A 22,495-nucleotide genomic window follows, 5' to 3' on the forward strand; every position below is an offset into this window, starting at 1 on the left:
TCAAATTCAAAATAATGAGAGAAAAATCTATACAGTCACAAAAAAGTGTTAGTGTTGGACATTGAGTCACATTCATAGATCCAAACTCCCTCGTAAAAGCTTGACTTTTTTTTCTTTATGTTAACGTTAAAATGTTTATAAAACCCTCTTCAAATCTCTTCGTCTCACTTGTAGTTTCTTTTCTCCTGTTAATGCGGATAAACGTGGCCTCTCTGGGAGGTGACTCAAAAGACTAAAGACATGTAGTTAAGAATTGCCAACAGAGGGAGCTGGTGCAAAAAGTTCTCACTATGAACAAACCTCGAATAACAAGACACTTGGAAAAAAAACAACATTCCTGCTGTATTAAGTTGTTCTGGTGAGGAAAAAAAATCACCTCTGTCTCTATAAACTCAATAATTACACATCACATCATTGTGTTTGATGTTTTATTTCAGTCTCAGCAGTGAAAATCTGCCATTCATACAAATACAAGTACTAAATTCAAACAATAGTGTTTTGAACATGTTGCTTATATGAAGAAAATAATAATTACAGCCAGCACACAGACTCTTAAAACAATAGAGCAGCAGTAACCAAAAATTACCAGTGACGTGGATCCAGCAATAATCACAAAACAAGATCATCTGGAGTGATGCAGTGATTACGAACAAACTGGCAACACATTGACAAGTAACAGGTGTCGCAAACTAAAATCTTCTGTGAACGATGACGTAGATATTTCTCTAAATGTCTTTTTCAATGAGTAGTTCTATTTAAGATGCAAACATACAGTAGGTAACCATGTACATGCATTCATGTTTTTTGAATGAACAACACCAAAAACTTTGGACTGTTTCTTGTCTACTACCTTCCTGTCTCTACCCTGAAGCATCAAGTGCGTAACTCAAATGTCTGAATCTAATCTAGGCACCAGGCTCCTGCAGCACTTCAACACACACGCTGTCCTGCTCTGCAAAGGAAGACTTCAGGCTTCTTTCTCTGATCCCATCTGCTCTGTGTTGTGGCAGTGCTGCTTTGTCCTGAGGACTAACTACTATCTCTCATGTTTCCTGAGAGCACTCTGTATATTTCCTGTCACTCCTTAACCTGTGGAAGAAAAGGGCATGTCCTATTTCACGTCTGCCAATGACCGTCATGCTGTGTAGCCGCATTGGCAACCGCCAGTTGAGTACAAAGACAGCAAAAAAAAATCATCCGGGAAAAGATAAAGAAATACATTCAGAAGTATCATGCTAAGGCAAATTTTTGAGTCGGAGGTCTTCCCTTGTCTTTTAGCGGGGCTGTTTCACCTCATAATCCCTCATCCTGTCTCAAGAAGGGATGGCTGGACACTCACTTAAGTGTCACCAGTGTGTCTCCGAGACAAAGCGGCCTTTATACACACACACTCCCTCGGCACAGCCAGTGGGAGTCAAAATCAAGCACATTTTCATCATGTAACCCCGCCTCCTGTGAAGAGCATTTACTCCACTTAGAAACATACAAAAACAAAAGGCTATGAACATTCCCCCAAATACCATCTCTTTACAAAGCACTGGTTTCATCACACACACTCTCGACTAGTCAACATCCATGTGACTAGATTTTCATACTGTTATTTAACAGGGCAGCTCACGACCATATTTATTTGGCTATCAAATATATCAAATATGAATATTGAAGACCTTGATGTTTTTTTAACAACTGATCCACCTTCAAGGTTTCTGGTTGTTGTCAAATATGTCCTCCTCTGTCTCCGTGTCCAATGTGTGTCAGCTTATGTTGTTTTTGACTCAGATGTGTAAAAATCAAAAAGGGAATGGGACACAAAGGATGCAGCATTCAGTTGGAAGTCTTTGGAGTGAACACTGCTTCCCTATTCCTTTTAAAAAACAGACGTCACTCCGGGAGGCGGAAAGGAGAAATGGATGTGGGAGTGTTTTGGTCCACTAAAACGTATCCAAGTCCTCTGTTCGAGGATGACACGCCTACCGCTCATGCTCCGGGGGTACCCGCTTGCTGGCCCATGAGGGGGTCCCCGCCCTCCACTTCCTCCAGGACGGGGGTCGTTTCGTGCTCCGCCGTGATCACAATGGTGTTCTCGTCTACTAGCTCGCAGGTGGGGTTGGAGAAAGCCGACAGGGGCAGGGTGATCCTCTGCATTTCGCGCTCATACACTCGCTGCTCATGCTGTTTCTTTAGGTCTTGGCCCCTACACACACACACACACACAGAAGACATTCATTATACTGTTATATATTTGAGGCTTAATTAATGCTCCGAGCTTTAGATCAAAGCTGGTATGCAAATCAGCAAGCAGTTATAATAAAAACAGCCTCTAGCATCATTTTTGGGGGCCAACCAAGCTCATGATAAGTAGTTTCAGATAACATACTGTATGTAGATAACAGAGGCCATTGTAGAGCCTGGTCTGGTAGCAAAAGGAAGGGACAGATGGTGAAAGAGAACAGGGAACCAACAAGCTGGCGAGGAGTTATCTATTTCAAGGCGACACAGTGATGGGAAGCAGCACGAGGCCTGCTTTCTACTGATCTGGAGCCAAAACAGGGGACGATACACTTCCGACCTGCCTGCTTTTAGTACAGCATATTGTGAAACTCTGCACCGCTCCAAAACTCAGTACACCATCACACATTCTTTGCACTATAGTTTCAAGCATATCTGGGTTTTTCACCTGCTTTGTTTTTCCACATTTGTGGGGGCGATGGGAAGCCTTCAAGGGATCATGTCCTTGCCAGTACTCTAGCTACTCCCCTACACCCTGTTTGGGAGCCTACTCCCAACATGGGCGTGTAATTTAAACCTCTGAGTCCCTTACACTGTTTCGAGATGTGTATTGGAGGGGGCACACTGCAGGCCAGTAGAGGGGTTACACACTGAGAATTGAATGAAATACTGGCACACTTGTATTTATGCCACACGTCTACCACATTAGTGAAGGTGATGTCACCGTACGCTGAGGGCAGGTATAAACCCTCTGACATAATATGCTGCATCTCCTCATTAATAATCACCTTCTAAAAATAGAACACAAAACAGGGGCACTGCTAATCAGATTTGACAGCCAAACACAGCTCTGTAAGGGCATTTTGTGCTGTGACAAAGGGAATCGGTGTCCCCTGTTTCACAACACCGGGGCCATCATTTTGCCTTTTACATAAACTGTAGCGAATACGCAGTCTTCTCCGACAAATCCAACCCCTCCTCCACGCTGTCTTCTGTTTCAAGAATATGAAATAAGAATGCTTAAAATAGACTGCAGGCTTTTCATTTCCTGCCGTTTTTCCTCCCCGTGTTCTGTTGCGGGTATTGTGATAAAGGCATCTGAAATTGCTGCGTTAAATCCAAGTGGAACAACAGAGAGCATCGTTGGGGAATGTGCACAACAGCTGATGCCCTAAACTCAAGAGACCATTAACACGCATGTTATCACACGCCTTAACGAATCATTCTGGCATTTCTCCTGCACATTTTATAGCTCTAAACAATACTACATGTGCCAGTGGAAACAGAAAGGCACAGGAAGGCTCTGAATCATCAACTTTTTATTAGATTTGCTAATCTTGAACTCATCTATAAATGCCTAAATAGATGCTCAGTGACCTGGTGGTACCTCTCAGGGTTTCTGGCTCAGCAACATGAGGTACGTCTACTGGGAAATGTGAGGTGCCTTATCGTAAATCCTCATTTGGCCAGACATCTTTTTCTATGTGGGGGATTAACATGTGGAACTCTTTACCAACAGAACTCAAAATGAATCATGACTGAGATGATTTTGAACTCAAATTGAAACAGTTTTAAAAGAGGCATCAGTCATGAGCGATCGCATACTTGTCGTTTCATGATAGTTTAAAAATGGTTTGTGTCTTGTGCTGTTTTGTACAGTATGTGTTTTATGGTTGACTTTTATGTATTTTTAGGGCCCATCTGAGGATAGGAATTGCAAACTAACTTAAGCTACAAACGCTGTGGTATGCGACATTAGTTCATGCTATATATTTTAATTAAATACAATTTTTGCCTCAGTTGTGCTGTTTTTAGAGCTCATATTTTGTCTTTTAGTCAGATTTTTGCTTCGTGTTGTGATTTAGATACTGACCTCTTATAGAAGTAGCCCAATGTGATGCCTACTCCAAGAACGATTATAATGGCCATCATGAGGATGCCGAGGACATAGCCTAAAAAAAGAGAGAAAAAACATTAAAACTTAAAAGCTGAAAGTACATCACAATGATATTTGCTTCATGTAGCGATGCGAAATTATACGCTCAGATGATAACAGCTTCAACATACCAAGTGTACCGAGGTCCTTCTTCTTTTTGGGTCCTGTGCGTACTCGCTGGCTGATTCCCATTACTGGCTGCACAGCAGCAACTTCTCCCTGAGAAACTCTGGACTTTGCAGGCTTTGCAGAGCTCTCTGTAGAGGGAGTTGTTTCTGTTGGGATGAGGGATTCAGCCTTTGCTGCCACAGTAGAGGTTTGCTCTGAAGACACAATCAAACAACGGCAGTGTTTAACATTTGTAGCCGTACACACTTTTTATTTGAGAAAGAACAGTGACTAGATTATTTTTTTGTTTCTTTAATCCTCCTCATTTAGCCAACTAATGCCCTCATCCAGTGCAGAATACTCCATCCTCTCTATTCCTATTCAAATTATTTTTTCTTCCATGCCCATAAAAGCAGACTAAATAGAAGCATTAACATGGACATAATTACACCATATACAGAAGTATTCATTCTTAATTTTTACATGCAGAGTACTTATCTGTTTTATCCTTATGTGCACTGTCTTTTACTGTTTTATTAATGTTGTTTTTATTGTACAATGTGTGGAGACAACTGAAATTTAAATAATTCACTTTTGAAAACTTTGACTTAATTTGACTTAACTTAGAATGCATCATTTGGATCGTGTGGTTTCCAATTACTGCTGGTCCAATAACATTACCACTGGCGCAAGAGCAGGAAGAACACCCTGACACTGCTCATTTAGTTAAGGGACATAAATCAGCTAGAGGAGTGGCGAGCGCATGCTTTTTTGTGCCAGACATAAACAGTCTCTGCATACTCAACTCTGTGACAAGAGGCAGGAAGGTTCCACTGCGGATGTCAGCGTCTGCTCTTTAACTCTTTTTCTATCTCCTCTACACAAGTTCTTGTTTACGAACTCTGCTGGAGTTAAAGGGCATAAAGTCATAAATTGTAACAGCCTATTAGCTGCCGTCTCCGAGGAAAGACTATTCCTCTCTACCAATGAGCTCAGGTTTGAGGCGTGGTCAATGTTTTTCTTGAAGCTGAACTTTCTGACACGTGACTGCAGGGGCTTTTGTTATTGTGTGACTCTGGTTGGGTTAAGAGACAAGATGGAAACAAAGGACAAAGCAGGCAAGACTCCTCGTAGTAGCTTAACCCTGACCAAGTAACCTACTACTGGATAAGATTCTTAACCGGGAAAAGTAAATCAGCAGTAATCTCTATATGATGACTTGCACATAGTTTATGTGTGGTAAAAAAACACCAATAAGACATTAACCATTGAGTTTTTGGCTGATCCATAAAAGCTTTAAACTCGGCTGCATCTTTTATGTGGTGACTAATTAGAACATTTGCACAGCTACAAAAAATTCACCTCATTATTTTTCCCTAACATAGCCCACTTTTTAAAAATAATGAGAGTTTCACAGGGACAAGAAGACAAAGTAATTGCTGGCAACTTCCACAGAATGTATTCTGAAAACTTTCACAGAGAAAAGCTGCCAATTAATTGTATGTATGCAGCAATACAGTCAGCATTTTTTTCTTTGTCAGCCTTCTGCAACCAGGGTTTTAGGGTTCATTTTAACAGATATCTAACTTGTCCACAGTTTTTTTTGTGCAAATCCCCAACTGTTTATGATTATTCTTGGGCACAGTGTCTGCATTGCATTTAGAAACCTACCTTTGCACGTGTCGATGGAACAGAATTGTCTCTGGATCGTCCCATCCGGGCCAGCAATGTAGCACCAAGGCCTCTCAGAGGAGTCTGGGTTTCGGCAGTAATTGTGATCTCCAACACCTACAGGAGGAACGATAAAAACAGCACATGTCTGTTACTGATGTCCCGTGGAAATATGGGCTCTGCCTGTCCTGCTGTGTGGGTAAACCACTGGATTCATTAATCATTAACACGACTTCATCACACCACACTGAGCAGGCTGCTGTGAGCACCCAGAAAGGAAATGGCAGCTACTGAACAATAGAAGCCATTTAACACCACAAACAAGACAAATCAGTGGCACAGTAGCTGAAGTGTGTGCAATACAGGAAATATCATTCTTTTTAGTATTTAGCCTACATTTCTCTGAATGTTGCAAAGATTACTCGCAATCCCATGGACGACTTTGCAATCTGTGTGATAATACTGTATTTCACAGTTGTGTGTTTCTCCTGAAGCACAGTGTTGCACCTATCAACATCAGTGACATTTTAAATCTTCTGTAAGCGTGACTCTAACACAGCGGAAAACAGGAGAGGAATCACAATTTTATCCATGTAATGTGACATTCACTGATCTCTTCACTGATAGACACAACAGACATATAAATCATGTATGTGTGTTTACCTGTCTGTGAATCAGGATGGATTTTAACATCATAGTCTCTTGTACAGTTGGTCCAGTTTAGACAGGTCAGACCTGAAGAGGAGCTATGTTCTTCCCCTCTGTACTCCACACCATTGGATGACATGCAGTCTTGGGAAAAACAACAGCATAATAACATGTGAGCATAGCACATAAACAAATGATTGTGCAATCAATGGGAGGATGTAAAAATGATAAACTAGTACAATGCATGTAACTTGAAGTGATTTAAAAACCGACAAAGCAACAAAACTTGAAGGTTTTACTATAAATAAGGAGTGGAAATATAAAAAGATAGAGCACACAGTATCACATTACCTTTCTGATTTCCATTTGATGCACTGCTGTGCACAAACGCCACGCTCAGGAAAACAAGGTGCAAAGAGAGGAACATTTTGCAGAGCTGACGGGCTGAATTGACCGACAACATGGTTCACTCCCGTGCTTTCTCTCTAGAGAAAAAAAAAATAGAAATATGTATATATGCAAAATGTTTAAAATGGAGGAAGAGCCTGCGCTGAATGCATCAGACACACTGCTCCTCTCGCTGGGGTCCCAGCCCTTGTTTTTGTCAGAGGAGCTCAGCTTTCTTCGTAAACAGCCTTCAGTGGGAGGAGGAGCTGCTCTTTGCAGTGCAAACCTCAAGGTCCTAAAGCCTCACCAGGTTCACACACAAGCGCATGTACATGGAACACACACACACGCATACGCACACGCGCGCGCACGCACACTCTACACAGGTTGCTTAAATCACTTTTAAGGTATTTACATAGACCGACATTCATTTCCTGGAGACTTACTCTAACCCTAACCACAACTTGTCTAACTTTAACCCTAACCTTACCATAACCTTAACCACTGACACAAAAATTAGAGTTTTACCAATTGGGGACAAGGCTTCTGCCCCCCCCCCCCCTCCCACACACACACACACACACACACACACACACACAGGAAAAAGCCTGCTGACTACATAGCTTGGCAATTGATCGTAGCATGCAGCCTTGTGAGAATAAACACATTGTCTAAAAAGACAGCACGCAAAGTAAAGGCAGTTAATTCACATTTTTGTTTTAAAAAATTTGCAAAAAAAATGACTTCTATTATCCAACCTTTTTGCTTGTCCTTTACCTATCCAAGAATCATTTCCATGCAGATTAAATTCTCTGTGGTTGCCTATAAATAGCTGATGTGCTTTCCATTTTCATTTTAAAATACACTGAGTCATTAGTTTCCATTTATAATCCTCATCCAACTAACTGCAGAGTCTTATCTGGCTCTAAGTGCTTGGTACATCTGTTCAAACCCAATCTTCCTGTTTCCCAGGCTTCCACTGCTCCTCTCTACCCCATGAGACCTGTTTTTTTCCTCTGGCCTTGGTCACTAACAGCGCGGGACTCTACAGAGACTGGTAAAGAACAGCTGCCAATAGTGTTTGTCTCTATCTGCCTCTGTGCAGGGAGCTGTACACTCAAATCAGAGAGGCCCTGTGTCATTGTTGGCTGATGGGTAAAGAGGCCAGCCAACGCGAGATTCAGTCAATGTTCACTAAGCCACTTTTCAAATAGATGTTTACCCAGTTTTCAGGCAATTACTAGTGCAAACACACAGCATCTGTCATGCTCTCTCGATCACACACTCTACTCATTCAGGGTTACAGGGGGGCAGGGGGCCTCTCCCAGCATGCACTGGGTGATACCCTAAGTTACCAGATCATCAAAGGCTGGACACAGGCATTTGGGAATGAGCCAACTATTACTTGAGTTGAATAAAGATGCTGAAGGTCAGAGTTGGGTAATATTTCCACAAATTAATGAGAGATTATTTAATTTTTCCTGTTTAGTCAGAAATAGAAACAGCAAAAATATAAACAAACAATAGCTGAGGATTAACTTCATATATTCAAAATATGGAAATTCTTGTTAGCATGCAAAAATGTGCCATTATAGATTAAAAGCCTAAACCTGCTTGTAGATAGTGTGCAACAGGAGACTGTGGGCTTTAAAGGGGATTTCAAGCACTGCAAAAGGTTTGGATAAAATGAAACTAAGCAGCACTGATCATATGAAAGAATCACACTCTTACAGAACCAACCTCAACAGCTCACTTTATTGTATTCAGCATTCACTGTTATTTTAAAAAGTCTAAATGCACAGTTAAACTTACTCAACTCCTTTTTCAAAGGGGTCAAAAAGCATTTAATTCATTAACATTTTCATTATAATTCCATGTGTAGAATAGAAAACGTTTGATTCTTGTTATTCATTAAGTTTAAGGGCTGACTTGTGATACAACAGTGGAAAAACACCTCCCTTGTGCCTCAAATGCTAAACATGTGTGTCTGTTCATGCAAACACACACACACACACACCCAAAAAGTACCTTAAAATTGTTGTACCTAACTTCGCTTTTGATCTGAGTTTTCCAACTTCGTTTTCAAGGTTGAGGCAGAAGAAACAATATTGCACACACAAGCAGAGTCTGATAGTCAGAGGCTGAATAAAAAGTAAAATGGATTGTTTATTTTTAGCTTAAATTATGCCTTTGTTTAGAGATATGTAGATATTGTATCAAAGACTCAGGCCACACACTGAGCCTCATGTTTTGCTTCCCTTTTGTCTTAATGTAGAGCAAAGTTCAAGCCCCCACTTGTATTTCTTCTTAAAGACTTTCTTAAATGACTTTGACACAATCTTTTGTCTTAAATTAGATGAAAATCCGGGACACTGTAATATATGGGTTTGTTTTATGGTTATGAGAAGCAATACACCATTTGTCACATAAGAATCAAATCAAATCAAGTTTATTGTCCAAGTTTATTGTCATCTTACCATATATCTCTGTGTAAGGCAGAATGAGAGAGCATTTCTCTGGGGTCAAGGTGCAAAAATAAGTGACACTAGAAAACACTAACATTTATGCATCACAGTCCCTGAGCCTCTATGCACAAGTTAAAACAGTTAAAACAAAAGTAGAGTAAGTGTGAAAGTTGTAATGATCCCTGAAGAGCCATCTTCTCCCACCTTAAATACATACTGTTGTGTAGGTTGGCTTAGTTCAACACACTTAATGATGATGTACATCACAGTTGGCCCTACAATTTTAATTTATCAATCATTATCTTGATGTAGTATTATGTTCATTCATGTTCTCAACAAGAACCATCTGTAGCGTCCTTTGAGGTGCATGTTAATCTCATAGAGCTGTACACACCAGGTGCTCATTTTGGCGTGGGTCATCAGGAAATACACTGCACTAGTTATAAGTATGAATCATTATCACAGGCTTGATGTCATAGCTGTTGCATAATCTATGTGCTCAAAACTACAATGCTTCAAGCAAACACAATGGAAACCTGAACTGATACAGAGGTACGTACGTGCAGAAGAATGGTACAGTAAAAAAAAAGTGGTACAGTAAAAATTAGAGTAAAAAAAAGTGGAAATCTGCTTGTTTACAGTCATATGTTGATATATTGGTTGTTCCCATACTTATATTCTGACAATTGTATCAGCACTAACAATATCATACCCCAAGGAAATAAAACCATCACATGATGGTCAAAAACTTCAATATACATTTAGTTAATTGCCTAAAATGGACCAACCACAGCATGTACTGTACCTTCTATCTCAAACAAAAGCTCTCTGGTGATGTAAGACTCCTCTAGTGTGTGGTGCGTTGCGGAGCAACCGCCAGCTCTTTATCAGATCTACCCAATCATCTTCAGCCCTCATGTGGCTGGAAAATGGACACTTATTGAGGCAGAAGGCCTCTAATGGGGCATTAAACCGTACACTATATTCCCCTGCTGGGCACCAAGTAGCCAATTTCTCCAGATGCTGTTGCATTACATCACTGCATCAGTCTGAACGTGGCTACTGTTGCAGTTGAGACATGAACATACAACACAGAATAACAGAGGTCAGCTCTGGGAATGAGAATGAGCATACAGACAGACCTGGGGCTGTCCAGGTAGGGGGCAATCCTACCTATATTAAATCTGTTTATTAAAAAAAATGAATAAAGCCTCAAAAGTTTCATTTCATTTTATAAGCTGTCTTTGTTAAAAGGATTGTAGCAAAAAAGAGGCCATGAGAGGTTGTGAGGAAATGTTCTACACTGTTCTCCACCTAACGGGTCTCTACTCTGTATAGGTAATATGATGATAGATACAACTGGGTGCAGCCACTGAGCTCTTACATAACTTACTCAGTCTGCCAAGTGCTGGTGTACTGCAGCATCAGCAGTTGCACTACTCATTCACACTAAAGCTGCACATGTAGATGTCATAGACAGTCCAGAAATATCCACAGGTAATTTTATCCGCTGCCTCATGGGCCAAAAGCCTTTGCTCATTGAGCGTACGGAAAAAGCTCCTCCGTACTGTCATAGTGGCAGGTCTCCAGCCACAGCAGCTGTTAAAGCAGTGGGGAAGTGGACACCGCTCTGACTGAGAAGACTACAAACTTCCTGCACAGCCTCATGCAGTGCTGAAGAATCACAAAGGTGTCGTACGTCATCAGATGTTTTCAACAGCCGGAGAAGGAAGGCAGCCTTGGTTATCAGGCCACACAGGGTGCTGTGTAAGCGGGGGTCCATGAGGAGAGATAGCCAGGCCGAGTTCAGAGTGTCAGCTGAGGAGAAAAGAAATAATCTCATTGTAAAACAGAACATTAAGAGTACATCGCAGCTCATCACATCCTAAAATGACATGAAATTTATCAACCAAATGCTTTTAATCAGGCCGACGAGCTAATGTGCTACCTGGCTGGAGTTCTTTGCACACTGTAAGGCTGTCTAGCACCTGTGCAGTGCTCTCCTCTGCCCATGCAATCAGGCTTTGTGCCAGTGCAGAGGATTCAGAGTACTTTTCAGCCATCCGCAGTAGGTAAGGCAACACATGTGCAGACATCACAGAGGGCTCCGCGAACACGTTGGCCTCATCCTGCTCATAAAGACTGGCACACCTGATTAAGAGAGCAATAATAACAGTTTGACAACACTCAATCACGGTTGCTCTGTTTGTACAAGTGTATTTGATTCGGTGAGGTAACGCACCTCGTGTCTGAGGCCTCTCTCAGCACAGATCTGAGGTCAGGCTGAGTCAGGTGACACAACAACACCTCCAAAGTGCCAGGCGTATCCCAGTATTCCTCCAGCAGCAAGTCTAGTAGGAATGGCAGAGCCTGGTTGACCTGCATAAGGTAGACGCTCCTCTGGCTTCCTCCTCTGGCATGCTGCAACATGGAGGTGAAACTGGCCGCTCTCATCCTCACCATCTGGCTTTGGTCCTGCAGCAAATACAGGCCTGTGTTGATCAACCTGCACGAGAAAGATTCAACATTTTCACTTGTTTTCAGGCATCAAATTATCATATAATCTGATTGACAACCTTATTAGACATTTCTCAGTACCTGATCATGATGTCTGGCAGGGTTTTGTGTTCTCTCGGGCTGCCGCTCATTAGGGAGACTCCAGCTACACACAGAGCTTCAGCACAAGCCATCCGGAGCACTTCGGTGGCGTCTGGAGAGCGGTGGCATTCCAAGACACTACACCAGCGCTGGATCATAGAAATCTTAAAACTGATTTTCACAAAGATAAAAAGTAAGTCAGAGCCGCAGGTAGAAGAGTCACAGTATATGAAGTAAAAAGAGTAATATATGTAAAACCTGGAGTCTGATCGCTGGGAAAGCAGTAGATTAGCAGCATACAGCGCCTGCGACAGGAACTCTGGCCCGCCTCTCTGCTCCTCCAGGTCAACGAGCAACAAATCCAGACACTCAAGCAGAACCGACTCCTCCAGCAGAGCCGACTGAGGGGGACATCGGGGTGAAGTAGAATCACTTCCAGCCATCACTGCCGCCAGGGCTGCAAGGTAGGTCCTGTGGTACTCCACACAGTGGCTCAACAATGCCTCCCTCAGGTTTGACTGGAGATAAAGGTCATCGGTGCGCTCCTTTAATCTTATTATCAAATTATCTTTTTGTTTAACGGCAGACATAGGGGCGCAGACTTTGAAAATGTGTTTTCAACATTGATGCATATCACGAAAAAAAGTTTTCCTTTAATCACACAGCAAAATAAAGAATGCCAGTTTTTGCAATTATAAACAACAACTCCATTACAATGTCATGCCATACTTCCTGTTTGTTATAACTTATAGTAAAGTTTAATTAACTCCATGAAAACAGGGTGCTCCAGTCCAACTGAAGGAAAGTATAAGACCTAACAAGTCCTATAAAACAAATGACTAGGCCACATAACAGTATTTGCCATCTTTACCTACTCTGTCTGGAGATATGTAGTATCACATCTTATCACACTAACAGAAAGTCATTGCCGGTCTAGATAATGTAACATGCTGAGTTTATCTACATGAACCAACATGAACTTTGACAGAGCAACTAATGAAAAGACATCTTAAGCTTAACTATGCTTAAGTCTCCCTGCGAAATATAATAGCAAACAGACACACCCTCTCTTATGTTAGAGGGAAAAAAAGTCTCCAGCCAGATCTCAGCCTCAGACAGCATTATATTTAAGCCTATCTTTGCCTCCCCGATTTCCTCACATTGTGCTCTAAGAAAGTCCTTAAACCGAATGCTGTTAGACAGGTTTTTGAAAAAGTTGTTTTCGACATCCTGAAGTCTAAGGAGGCAGTTCATGTCTCACCTGCAACACCCTCTGGATCACCTCTTTCAGACTGGTCTGCTGCAAACCTCGCCCATCAACCACCCACGTGACCAATGTGAGCCTCAGATCAGGGCTCGCTGCAGAAAAGTTGTCCCAGATTTGACGTGCCCACTTCTGGTCTGCACATAGAAACTGAACGGCTCGTTGATGGAAGGAAGACAGTCCAACCTGTGGAGGTGACATAAATAAAGCTTTAGAAAAAATACCTGTTGCGTTGCCCCGGAAAACTTGGTTTCAATCTTTAAATATTTATGTTTATACGTAAATATTCCTGAATGAAAAAGCAACGATTACAAAATACAGATTTTATTTATTACTCAAAAACTGGATGTAGTTTGATCAGATTTATTAATAACATCAGTTAACAACCACAAAATGTCATCACATTTTGATTCAAATGTTGCTACATCCTGATTGGTGCACAAAAGTATAGGACATCAGCTTTCCACCACTGAGCCCACCCACTTCAAACCAGTGACAAGTGCACAAACAAAACAACGCAGACAGAAATTTCTCATATGATCTCAACTGATGATGATGACTCTTGAAATAATTGGCTCAGAAAATTCCTGTAATCATCCCTCACTTATACTTAGAAAACGAATTGAAAAAATAAAAACACCTTCAGGGCCTTTAAGACACAAACCACCACACCTGTTTTGATTCTAGCCAGAAACCTTTGCTGAAAGTCATCTCCCAAACTCTCCCTCACCTCCCTCCCAAAAAACAGCAGTGTCAGTCTTCCAAGCAAGGGTTTGAGAAATGTGTGTCACGCACCTGAAGCCCCTTTTGAGGTGTACGGAGCTCACACATGAGTGTGTCATAGAGCTTTGACAGGTAGGTCTCGCAGCAGAATCCTCTCAGTGAGTCTGCCACGGCCAGGTAGGCTGCTCTCACCAGGGGGCAGCGCTGAGATTCAGTTGCAAGCCACAGCGAGGCATCCACCCTGCTCAGCACCTCGCATAGGTCAGCTGAACGGGCACTGCAGATAGAGACACACTGGGATTTCAAAAAGCCTGAAAGTGTCTGATGAATGAATAAAAAAGCTCTTTCAGTCTCACCTGTCTGTGCAGAGAGCTCTGTCTAGAACAGCTTTGATCTGCAGCAGCTGTCCGTGGAGCCGGTTGTGACAGCAGCGATCCAGTGGACTGGGCAGTTGAGCTGTCAGTTTGATGAGGATGTTCATGTACTCTAAGGGGGGAGTCATGGCAACCAAAGCCTTCGAGGCCATCACCCTCACACTGTAAATGGGACTGGCAGACAGCTGCAGTAAAGGAGGCAGGAAGTCTGACAATGTTCTGGGAGAAGAAAATGAGAGAAAACGGTCACTTGGTCAAATAAAATTCAGTATAAAGATGAATGAATGTGCAACACTTAATCTATCTACACTGCTTAAAAATACAGTATAAAAAGCCAACTTATTAACCGGCGGTCCTGAGTCACACCATTAAAAGTTCCCTCTCCTCTGGTAAAGTGGAGCAGATTATTGAGCCAGCTGGTCTGAGTTTTGGTTGGAATAAAAATCTGCATACTTTAAGCCTGGATAAAAACTGCTATAAACACGGCTATAAAAAATGATGACAGCTAGAGGGGTACTCCAGTGATTTTACACATAAAGGTCAGTTTACTGGTCATGAGGAGTACTACTCTGCCTGTGAAGACTGTGGTATAAAGTCTTATGTGGCTCTGGTCTGAGAAAAGAACCTGATGATATCACAGTGATGTCATCAGTTATCTCAGCTTGGGCTTGGAAATAATAAACTTCTGACAGAAAGCCCGTGTTACAAACTGTGTGTGGAGTTTCAGAGACTCCAGACAGGAGTGGTCTAATGAAAAGGTGCTATCTATTGCATTATGACAAATGTAGGATCCAGTGGTTTTGGAGCTTAACCATAATATGGACTAAGAACCAGGATATCTCTGCCTCTGCTGCTTCGATTTGGACTATTCTTCTTTAAATCTCTCTCAAATCCTTCACCTTTATGGATGTGCAATACTAAATCACTGGGGTACCCCTGTAACCTGGCTAAACTGTCTAATAGAGAAGTAAAGAGAGATTACTCAGTTGAGTCTTGGACGCCAGGCTGCAGTTGGGCTAACAGAGTAAGAATAGGGTAGAGTGATGGCTGAAGGCGAAGTCTGGCCTCCTCAGGTGGACGCTGGAGGTTGTGTGCTGCCCCTCTCAGCTCTGTAAGAAGGAAGGGCTGGAGCGCAGGGTAGTGGAAGAAGAAGGCAGGGGGCGACATGCCATGCTGAGTAGGGCCACCCTCTTCACTGCTGGGCCGCTGACCAAGCATTCGTGAGCAAAGAGAACCTGGAAGACATTTCATTTCATATCAGCAGTCCTCATGCAATGCTTCATTTCACAAATACAGACTAAAAGTAAAGCTCTAAATGTGCCTTTGTCTTACTGTAAAGCTGTAGAGCAGCATTCCTCATGGCCCAGCAGGGAGAACTGAGCAGAGTGAGAGACAAGATGGCTACAGCAGGGGCAAACTGAAGGATAGCTACACCCAGCCCAGAGCCACGCACCAGGGCCTGCAGAGTGTGAACCGCACACACCTGTAAAGGACACGTGTGGATGGTGTTACATGTATATACAACCTGTAGGTATCAAGACACCAAAGTTTTAAGGTTAGACTAATATCTTCATCGCTGCTGTTCTGTCTATGAACCTGTGGAAGGTCCAGTGTCTGGTCCCAGCTGTCAGGTAGAGGGGTTCTGGCTGTCTCCAGTAAGGTTTGCATACTGTGGGATAAAAGTGGCCGTGCTTTACTGGCCTCCTCTGCTAACAGGACACACAGGATGAGCATAGGCAACCCTGCAGCCCGCCGGGTCACAGAAGTAGAACGAGGGGACTGCACAACCTGCAATCCCTGAGGAGATCAGAGAGAAAATACATCTGTAAGCTAGCAGTCAAGCACCTTCTGCATCTATTAAGGAAAAATACACAAGACCACAACTCACTTGTTTCAGCATGTGGGCTGGGATATCCCTAAGATGTGGATCATTGCTGCTGAGTAGACAGGCACAGAACTTGGTGAAACCTACACAGCATCCCTCTACTGCCCCCTGGTGAAGAAAAACATGTTTTTCAGGAAGCCAAATGCAAGTTGAGGTGAGAAAAAGACTTAATGCCTTCAGATGGTTTTATAAAACTTACCCAGTGACGGCATTTGAGAAGAATATTTTTGAATACTTTTGATGCTTTTATTAGATCTTCTTTTGTTAGTAGGCACTTGTTGGGTTTGGATTCGGCAAGAATTCTCTCCACCAGAGAACCTAAAAAGATCCCAATTTCCTAATTAGAAAAAGTAGAGGAGGAAATAACAATTAGAATACACATACAGTATATAACATAACTACTAAATGTGAAGTTGCCACTACAGTTGTGATTTACCTTAAGAGAGACCCAGCAGCAGGTGAGAATGAGGCTGTGTTCTTCAGATAGCAAGACACACTCCTCTCCATCCCCATGGTTTCCTCCAGAAGATTGGGCTATCAGAGAGCTGATGGCATTCCCCATATCACAAAAAGAAGGGGCGGCATCTAAGACAGAACACAGCAGTTTAAAACCCACTGCAGATAGTGTGTGTAGTCATGAATCTGAACTGGTGCATCCTTTATCCCTAAATCAGTACTGTTTCTGCAGATTGCTCCATTACCCTTCTCAGTAGAACAAGTGTCTCCATACAGCACACCCAGCAGAAGCAGAGAGATATTCTCCAGCAGGCCCAGTACCTCAATGGTCAGACTGTGGCCAAGTGTGTCAAAGATGCTTCTGGGTGCCTCAAGCAAACACCTCTGAAGGGCACTCAGAACACCTGAAACATGATTCAAGACAGGATTAAAAGAACTGAAGACCTTTTCTGGGTTTCATCATCGGTATGGGAGTTGTCAGAGTTGTAGGTCTCAGGACTCACCATGTATAGGCTTGGTTCTGGCAGCAAGCATCATGTCAGCCTTGGCTGTGAGGTAGTGCTCCTCCAGCTCCCTCACAAGGAGTCTAACAGAGCTGGAGGCCTTTGTGTTGCTTCCACAGTTGACATTAATGTTACTGTTCGGCCCGCAGTCCTCAGACTGGTCTTGTTTTCTAAAAGATATGAACAACTGATAACTTCTCACCCGTTACATCTAAAGCAGACACATTTCTGTGTGAGAGTATGTAGGAGACGAAGCTTACTTCTGAAGGAGAATCTTCATCATCAGTGCTCCCATCTGAGCCTCCTGCACCCGAGGACTGCACAGGAGCTGTTTGGTTCGTGTGAGCAGCACAGCAGCGATATCATCTGGAAAACTTGGTGGGAAAAATCTCAACAATAACCCTGCCGAAAGCTCCCGAATCTGTAGAAGAAAACAATATTTGATTTCATATATTAAATTTGAACAATCAAAAAAAGATTATGAGTCAAGTAAAGGCAGCTCTACCTCGTTTGTAGAATCTTCTAAACAACTGATGAGGACCAGCTGTTTTGTCTTGCAGAAGAAATCCCACTTTCCTTTTTGCCTCGCACAGTTAATAAGAGACCCCATGTTCACTGCAGAGGAGATTTCAAAGAGCTTATTAAACTTCCAAGCAAAAATATTATAAAACAATAGATGTCTGGGTTTTTTTGGCCTCCATTTTCCAATCACAGGCATCCCAAACTGACCTGGAGGTTGTCCCTTCTTTTTGTCGGGGCTCCAGGTGTCTGTGCAGGTCTCCAGCACTGCAGACAGCAACAGCAACACAGTCTTTTTCCTCTGATAGCTGTGTCCTGGTGCCAGATAGCAGTAAGGAAGCTCACCCAGCCATTCCACAAAACCTAGGAGATTAAAAAATGTTTCTTATGAACAGGGAAGAAGACAAAAGAGTGGGAAAATTCTCCATCATGTCCTGTAAAAGGACATAACTTTCAATTACAAACAATGCTACACAGGCATTTAATATTAGACGATATTAGACTAACAACAGCTGTCAATCGTCTCACCTATTCCCTGGTCCAGCATTTCTTGTGCCCTTTCCAAGATGGTGGCATCTTCCTTCTTCTTGCCCTTTGGTCCTCTGACATGTGCCAAGCAGCCATCTCTGATACGAACCAGAAATTTCTTCACTCCTGCCTGAAAATGTTGACGAAAAGGCGAGGACTCACAGTTCAGGTTCTGAGGGATGAAGGTCCTCATTATTGACAGCTCCTCTGAAGTTGGAGTATCTTTGGTCTTTGGGCTGCAGCAGAGGAGGCTGAGAGCAGCAAGTCGTACTTTGTCATCCGCAGATCCTAGAGCTAGCTGGAGGGTTTTAAGGGTCGAGCTGCCTTGCAGAGCCCAGGGAGAGCCTCCAGTTGTGGCCCGGTAGGAACTCATGATGCAGGCCCAGGCGTGGAGGTGGCCGGGGGCAAACGGGTCCAGGGAGGCCAGCAGCAGCTCCACAGCAGAGGGGAATACTTGAAAGGTGCAGGGCAGTAAGTGTGTTGAGCTGTTGTTCTGTAGAAGAGTCACATCAGAAGTCAGCGCCTCAAGAAGGACGGGCTGCCAACGTCTTGCCCACTGATTGGCCAGATCCAACTCAGCTGACTTTTGTGAGCCATCACAAAGCTCTCGCCTCTGCTGCTGGATCAGACACTTGTAAAGCTCTGATCCACATGGTGACAGGTGATTGGTTGACAGGCACTTCAGGAGATGATTGGGTATTTCACCATATTGATCCAGCACCTGATTGATTACAGAAACACGCATGAAGTCATCATGAGCTCAGATGACAACATCACAGCATCATTAACACTGTAATAATCATTAATGCTCACCATGTCAGTACCCAGATATGGAAGAAGAGCACAAAGGCGATGATATTTGGCTTTGGCTTCCCATGGGAGTTTGATTATTCGCTGAAGTAGATTTAAATAAAGAATCTTCTTTATGTCACCAAACTGCTCACAGTCCATCTGATAGACGTCCAGTAGCAGACAAAAGCAACTGCGCACAAATTCTGACACGCCCTCCACCTGCCAGCACAAATAAAAGAGTAATTTATCGTTAAATAATTTGATAAACTCACATGAGGTCCGCTATGTGATGTGGCTTGTTGCTTGGAAACTTCAGAGTATGGCTATTATTAAAGGTGGTATTGAATATATTTTTTAGTTATAGGAAAGAACTGGATGTTTAAACAAAACTGTATACAATTCTTGGACACTTTACCTCTTTTGAGTGAAAATTTGGGTAAACTTGAACTATTTTCTACAGTTTTACCCACAAACACAACTACACCGTGATTATTAAGTTACAGTATTGTTGGCATATATTATATCTTGCATTATTTGGCTGTCCATTGAGTTTCTAAAGTCCAATGTTTTTTCAGATAATGGTATAATTATGTTAATTCAACTTTATTACTAAACCAAAGGAGATTTGTTTGCAGACAGGCATTAAAATATAGAAAATGAAAATATTATAACACAAAAAAATACTCATAAAGAAATTCAACTCACTGGGCTTTCAGCATTGGTCCAGATCACATGAATGAGCTGTTGTTGCAGGCTGCTGTTGTCCGGCAGAAGACGAACACCCGTCATCTTCCAAATATCAGCCAGACATTCTTTGACTTTCTTCAGCCATAGTGTTAACACTGCAACAGCATGTCATATTTGAACAGGTGCTTTTCTTTTTTTCTATTTAAGTCCATGAATAAACAACTTGGACATTACTCACCTTCAAAGGCAAAGTGATGACAGTCCAGCTTCTCCTCACACAAAGCAAAGACCAGAGGAAACAAACCATCCAGCAGCAGACACCTCTGAAAAGACAGAAATGACAGATTTGGTAAAAAAAAAAAAAAAAAGCCAAAAAAACCATACTAAAATTAAAGCGTGCTGTTCTTGATGCATTATGTTAACCGTGGCATCCGCATGTGAAGCAAGCAAGATGTGAGGTCGGCAGCAGGTCAGGAGGCCCCTGCTCATAGCCAGCCTGTCCACTCCGTCCTTCCCTGTGGGGCGGCACTGCACCTGAAGACCACCAACAGTCAGCAGCCAGGGCTCTGAGAAATAACAGGAATAACAACTATTCAGTCAGGAGCTTCTATGCAGTCACACTCAGCTGTAGAATTTCTAGTGTGGATATAATACAAGAGGAAAGAAATCAAAGCAAACGGGTGGTCATCATACATGTAACATAGGAAAAAAAAAAAATGTGCTCATGCTGATTTCTTGTCCAGCGGTGTTGGTGTTTACATACCTGGATGAGAGACCTGTAGCAGACTCCAGGCAGCGGCACCTGCAGCTCTGCTATCCAATGCTGTGTTGATCAGCATGGCCACAGCAGTGCCCGCCAGGAGACGAGTGTCCCTGTTGCAGCACTGCAAGACAGGACACACTGACTAATGAGATGGAACCTACACCAATTAACCAATATTTATGATTTCAATAAGTGACCCTGGAGTAGCGAATCAGTAAGACACCTGTCCGAGGATTATGTCCATAAGAGCCTGCAGGATCTTCTGCACCGCTTGGTTCTCATTCTCCTCCCTCCACACTAGAGGAGCCACTTCACTGGACAACAGCTGAAATATCTGTAGACACACCTGCAGAGATCACAGTTATCAGATCAGTAACAAAGTTCACACGATAAGTCTATGCAGTGGATTCTGAGTGATTCATGATGCACATCGCTCCACATTACCTTAACAGCAATGTAACACAGTGGTCCATCTCTCAGGGATTCTTGTTGCAGTACAACAGGGAATAACTCAGACACTTTATTTATAAAGGACGGGTATGACTCTTGCCACACTTCTCGGCCTACGGTGCTGTCTTCCAGGAACATACAGGCTGAAAAAAAACAACAATATAATAAAAACTTGCATACAAAATCTGTGACGGATTATAATATCATGTTATCTTTAGTCGACACTAACCTCTCTGAAGATCCTCAAAAGACAATATCTAAAAAGAAGACGAGGTAAAAGTTGTCTGTAGTGTCTTTATGTAAAGTTCTGGCAAACACAAGTGAATTAACTGTTCTGTACCTGATCAGTCTGCGTTATGGAGTGCAAACACAGCTGGGTTTCTCTAAAAACCAGTTGGTGGTCCACCTTTGCCAGGTGTTGCAGCATCTGTAAAGAGAATGAGAATGAAGCTTCAGTAGGATGCATTTAATTTAAACAAAGAACACTGAGCTGACACACTGTAGGGCTGACCTGGTCCACTTTTCGACAGGCTGTGGAGATGTTGACCATCTGCAGCTGCAAGGAGATGAGGAGTCTGACAAGAAGCAGGAGGTGACTCTCCTCTAAACCATGAAGCTGTGTCTCTGAAATCTTTCTCAGCAACTGCACAGCCTCCTCTAAACTGCGCTCCTTGCATCTTTTCACACTACTCCTGTTCATGCAAATAATAATTATAAAGTCATTATTACATCTTAGTGACAAAATGTGTTTACAGGAGATGGGAAGTTAAGTTCAGGTACCAACCTGGAAGATTCAGATAGTTTATCAATAAAGAGCCCGAGTGTTTCTGGTGTTTGATCCTCGGTGATCACACAGTTCTGAAAACTTGTCATCAGATCTTCAAACGACAACATTGTGATATTAACTCCACTGTGCAGAGATAAACTGCTGTCAGACACACTAGACCCACGCCGGTGCACTGGTCACGTGACAAATCTCTAATTCTACTATTGGTGAAGAAGTGGTCATCCAAGATTTACAGCGACATGCTGACACCTAGAGGATGAAGGCTGCATGCTTTTTTTATTATTATTTAAAATTCAAAATTATTTTATTACCATGATGAACATAAACAGTATTGACAAGGCAGGTTTACAATGTAGGTTTAATATCATTCAAAATGTAAGGGGAAAAAGACAAAATGGTTTCCACATGTGTTCATTATATGATATATTATATAAAATAAGACAAATTTAACACACCATTGATCTCCAGGTGAGAAATTAATTGTTAAAGCAGAACAAGAGACAGTAGATAAAGATACAAAATGATACAAAGAGAGAAAAATAAAAGAATTAATGCTGCTACACCATAAACAAGTAGGGGACACTATATGAAGTAGGTATAAATGATTTTTGCCATAATAGAAGAAAGACAAATCATTAAACAAATGTTTTTGGAACAGTTGTAAGATGAGATACAGTTTGAAAGTTGAGTGTGATAGTAATTGTAAGAATCATAGAAAAACA

General features: G+C 42.3%; 2 protein-coding genes across 2 annotated transcripts; both read right to left on the reverse strand.

Moving 5' to 3' along the window:
- Positions 1-414: 414 nt before the first annotated feature.
- pik3ip1 (phosphoinositide-3-kinase interacting protein 1) lies at positions 415-7,256 on the reverse strand. The gene is made up of 6 exons (XM_044371747.1): positions 6,944-7,256; positions 6,608-6,736; positions 5,945-6,061; positions 4,297-4,488; positions 4,103-4,181; positions 415-2,194 (listed from the first exon to the last, which is right to left on the reverse strand). Exons 1-6 carry the CDS (start codon positions 7,053-7,055, stop codon positions 1,978-1,980), a joined length of 846 nt encoding a protein of 281 aa, XP_044227682.1. The 5' UTR covers positions 7,056-7,256; the 3' UTR covers positions 415-1,977.
- A 2,156-nt stretch (positions 7,257-9,412) lies between these two features.
- On the reverse strand, positions 9,413-21,950 carry si:ch211-225b11.4 (thyroid adenoma-associated protein homolog). Its single transcript, XM_044371760.1, has 31 exons — positions 21,771-21,950; positions 21,498-21,678; positions 21,327-21,413; positions 21,216-21,243; positions 20,981-21,129; positions 20,760-20,882; positions 20,537-20,657; positions 20,197-20,339; positions 20,012-20,096; positions 19,792-19,928; positions 19,108-19,305; positions 18,295-19,015; positions 17,977-18,129; positions 17,753-17,862; positions 17,508-17,668; positions 17,248-17,417; positions 16,990-17,148; positions 16,725-16,873; positions 16,488-16,625; positions 16,292-16,396; positions 16,000-16,200; positions 15,736-15,886; positions 15,386-15,638; positions 14,386-14,622; positions 14,102-14,306; positions 13,304-13,492; positions 12,301-12,560; positions 12,043-12,213; positions 11,687-11,950; positions 11,393-11,595; positions 9,413-11,262 (listed from the first exon to the last, which is right to left on the reverse strand). Exons 1-31 carry the CDS (start codon positions 21,878-21,880, stop codon positions 11,015-11,017), a joined length of 5,610 nt encoding a protein of 1,869 aa, XP_044227695.1. The 5' UTR covers positions 21,881-21,950; the 3' UTR covers positions 9,413-11,014.
- Between the last annotated feature and the right edge of the window lie 545 nt (positions 21,951-22,495).

The sequence above is a fragment of the Thunnus albacares genome, chromosome 2, assembly GCF_914725855.1.
Source record: "Thunnus albacares chromosome 2, fThuAlb1.1, whole genome shotgun sequence".
Lineage (NCBI taxonomy): Eukaryota > Metazoa > Chordata > Actinopteri > Scombriformes > Scombridae > Thunnus > Thunnus albacares.

Bases quoted from the DNA above. Each gene is read 5' to 3' on its own strand.
- si:ch211-225b11.4 (XM_044371760.1), bottom strand. From the start codon at position 21,880: ATGTTGTCGTTTGAAGATCTGATGACAAGTTTTCAGAACTGTGTGATC. The intron at 20,658-20,759 runs GTGTCTTACTGA...CCTGTCTTGCAG, and splicing joins TGGACATAATCCTCGGACAG to TGCTGCAACAGGGACACTCG. The intron at 20,340-20,536 runs GTATGTAAACAC...GTTATTTCTCAG, and splicing joins GCTACAGGTCTCTCATCCAG to AGCCCTGGCTGCTGACTGTT.
- pik3ip1 (XM_044371747.1), bottom strand. From the start codon at position 7,055: ATGTTGTCGGTCAATTCAGCCCGTCAGCTCTGCAAAATGTTCCTCTCT. The intron at 6,737-6,943 runs GTAATGTGATAC...GTTTTTCCCAAG, and splicing joins ATCAAATGGAAATCAGAAAG to ACTGCATGTCATCCAATGGT. The intron at 4,182-4,296 runs GTATGTTGAAGC...CTCTTTTTTTAG, and splicing joins GAAGGACCTCGGTACACTTG to GCTATGTCCTCGGCATCCTC.